Below are 2,502 nucleotides of genomic sequence, written 5' to 3' on the forward strand. Positions count from 1 at the left end.
CTTCCATTGGCTTCCACTGAGCAGCTCTAAACTGGAGTTTACATTTCCTCTTGCCTTTACTGAGACCATGAGGAATCACTAACACAATCTGATATTCTGCTAATTAAAAAAATAAAGTCCTCTAAAACCTCACTGTCTGGTGAAGTAAGGGCCTGAATCCCAAGAAACAAAGCATATTGCTACCATTAAATATGCATTGGCAACTCTCCATCACAAAGCAATAATCTTCTTCCTGCACCCAACCCACCTTGACTCAGCAGTCCTACATTTTTTTGGCAACCCCATTCCAAATGCCAGTTTTGTTATTAATTTCAATGGATTGTGAACAAGTGATAGAAATCCTTGAAACCTAAGGAGGGCTAAAACAGAATACAGTAGAATCTCATAGAAATCTAGGGTAGGAATAAAGCTAGATCTCTGTTTAATTTAATGTGGCTGGGAAACCAATAACCACAAACTTATGGCATAAAACAACCATGTCCTTTTTTAAAAGTTTTTTTATTGTATTTTCTCCATTACCATTTATCACCCTCATGCCCTATCCCACCTCTACCCAATCTCTCCCCCATCCCCACAGTCACCACATTATTGTCCATGCCCATGTGTTCTTTTTCTTTTATGCTCGATCCCACCACCACCAATGCCCCCCACCCCACCTGCCCAGAGCTGTCATCTGCTCTTTATCTGAGTCTGTCTCTATTTTGCTTGTTAGTTCAGTCTGTTCATTAAATTCCTCATAAAAGTAAATTCATATGGTATTTGTCTTGCTCTGACTGGCTTATTTCTCTGAGCATAATGCTCTCTAAATCCATTCATGCTGTTGCAAAGGGTAAAATTTTCTTCTTCGTTATGGCCAAGTAATATTCCATTGTGTAAATATATAATAGCTATTTTATCCACTCATATGCTGCTGGGCACTTGAGCTGCTTCCATATCTTGGCTATTGTAAATAAGGCTACAATGAACATAGGGGTGCTTATATTTTTTCAAGTTAATGTTTCAAGTTTCTTTGGATATATTTCCAGAATTGCTGGGTCAAAAGGGAGTTCCTCTTTTAATTTTTTGAGGAAATTCCATACATTTCCACAGTGGCTACACCAATCTTGGTTCCCTCCAGCAGAGCACAAGAGTTTCCCTTTCTCCACAACCTCGCCAACACTTGTTTGTTGATTTATTGATGATAGCCATTCTGATAGGCACAAGGTGATATCTTATTGTGGTTTTAATTTGCATTTCTCTGATGATTAATGGCATTGAGCATTTTTTCACATGCCTATTGGCCATCTGTATGTCCTCTTTGGAGAAATATCTGTTCAAGTCCTTTGCCCACTTTTAATCGGATTTTTTTATTGTATTCATGTTGAGTTTTATAGTTCTTTTTTTTTTTGAAGTTTAAATGCTCTCACATTTGTTAATGAACCAACCTACTACTGAAGGAAAAATATTAAGAGAAAAATAATCCAATTCCCAATAAAATGCCAAACTGTCCTGACAATGGTGGTCTTTTTTCAGTGACTTTAAGAGGCAGACAACATGAATAGAGCATAAATATGTGAGACATCTCTGATGTGCCCTTCCTTATAGAACCAGTTTGGTTCTTCTCCAATGTCATATGTGATTCCTTATAGACCCAGCTTCGTTCTTCTCCAATGTCTCCTCTTGGAGTTGTACCTGATTTTATTACCAGTTTTCATACAAATCCATTGGGGAATGGGCTGATTCTGCTTTTGTTTCTTGGCCAGGAACCTCTTGATCCTGAAAGTCTTGTGAGAAGACATGTCGAAGAATAACGAACCTCATGGACCACAATGGGGGAGAAAGAGAGTTTTATAGTTCTTTATAAATTTTGGATATTAACCTCTAATCAGATCATTGGCAAATATGTTCTTGCATGCATTGAGTTGTCTTTTAATTCTGTTGATGGTTTCCTTTGCTGTGCAAAAGCTTTTTCATTTGATATAGCCTATTTGTTTATTGTTTTCTTTTGCTTCCCTTGCCCAAAGCAATACATCAGAAAAATTATTGCTACAAGAAATGCCCAAGATTTTACTGCTTATGTTTTCTTCTAGGATTTTTATGGTTTCAAGTCAAACATTTAAGTCTTTAATCCATTTGAATTCATTATTGTGTGTGGTGTAGGAAGGTGGTCTAGTTTCATTTTTTGGCATGTATCTGTCCAATTTTCCCAACACCATTTATTGAATAACTCTCTTTAGCTCATTGTATGCTTTTGCCTTCTCTGTCGAATATAATCAACTCTAAACATGTGGTGTTATTTCTGGGCTTTCTATTCTGTTCCATTGCCTCCTCTGTAGAATATAATCAACTCTAAACGTGTGGTGTTATTTCTGGGCTTTCTATTCTGTTCCATTGATCTGTGTGTTTGTTTTTATGCCAGTATGATCCTATTTTGATTACTATAGCCTCATAGTATATTTTGATATTAGGTAGTGTGATTTCTCCAACTTTGTTCTTCTTTGTTAAGATTGCTGTTGCAACTTG

General features: G+C 36.8%; 1 protein-coding gene across 1 annotated transcript; it reads right to left on the reverse strand.

Annotated features, from left to right (window-relative positions):
• Positions 1-1,622: 1,622 nt before the first annotated feature.
• On the reverse strand, positions 1,623-1,822 carry LOC112322548 (large ribosomal subunit protein eL39-like). Its single transcript, XM_045187990.3, has one exon. The coding sequence runs from the start codon at positions 1,776-1,778 to the stop codon at positions 1,623-1,625; it is 156 nt and encodes a 51-aa protein (XP_045043925.1). The 5' UTR covers positions 1,779-1,822.
• Positions 1,823-2,502: the final 680 nt, after the last annotated feature.

This window comes from Desmodus rotundus, chromosome 10, assembly GCF_022682495.2.
Source record: "Desmodus rotundus isolate HL8 chromosome 10, HLdesRot8A.1, whole genome shotgun sequence".
Taxonomy (NCBI): domain Eukaryota; kingdom Metazoa; phylum Chordata; class Mammalia; order Chiroptera; family Phyllostomidae; genus Desmodus; species Desmodus rotundus.

Excerpts from the sequence above, each read along its gene's own strand:
- LOC112322548 (XM_045187990.3), bottom strand. The coding sequence starts at position 1,778 with ATGTCTTCTCACAAGACTTTCAGGATCAAGAGGTTCCTGGCCAAGAAA.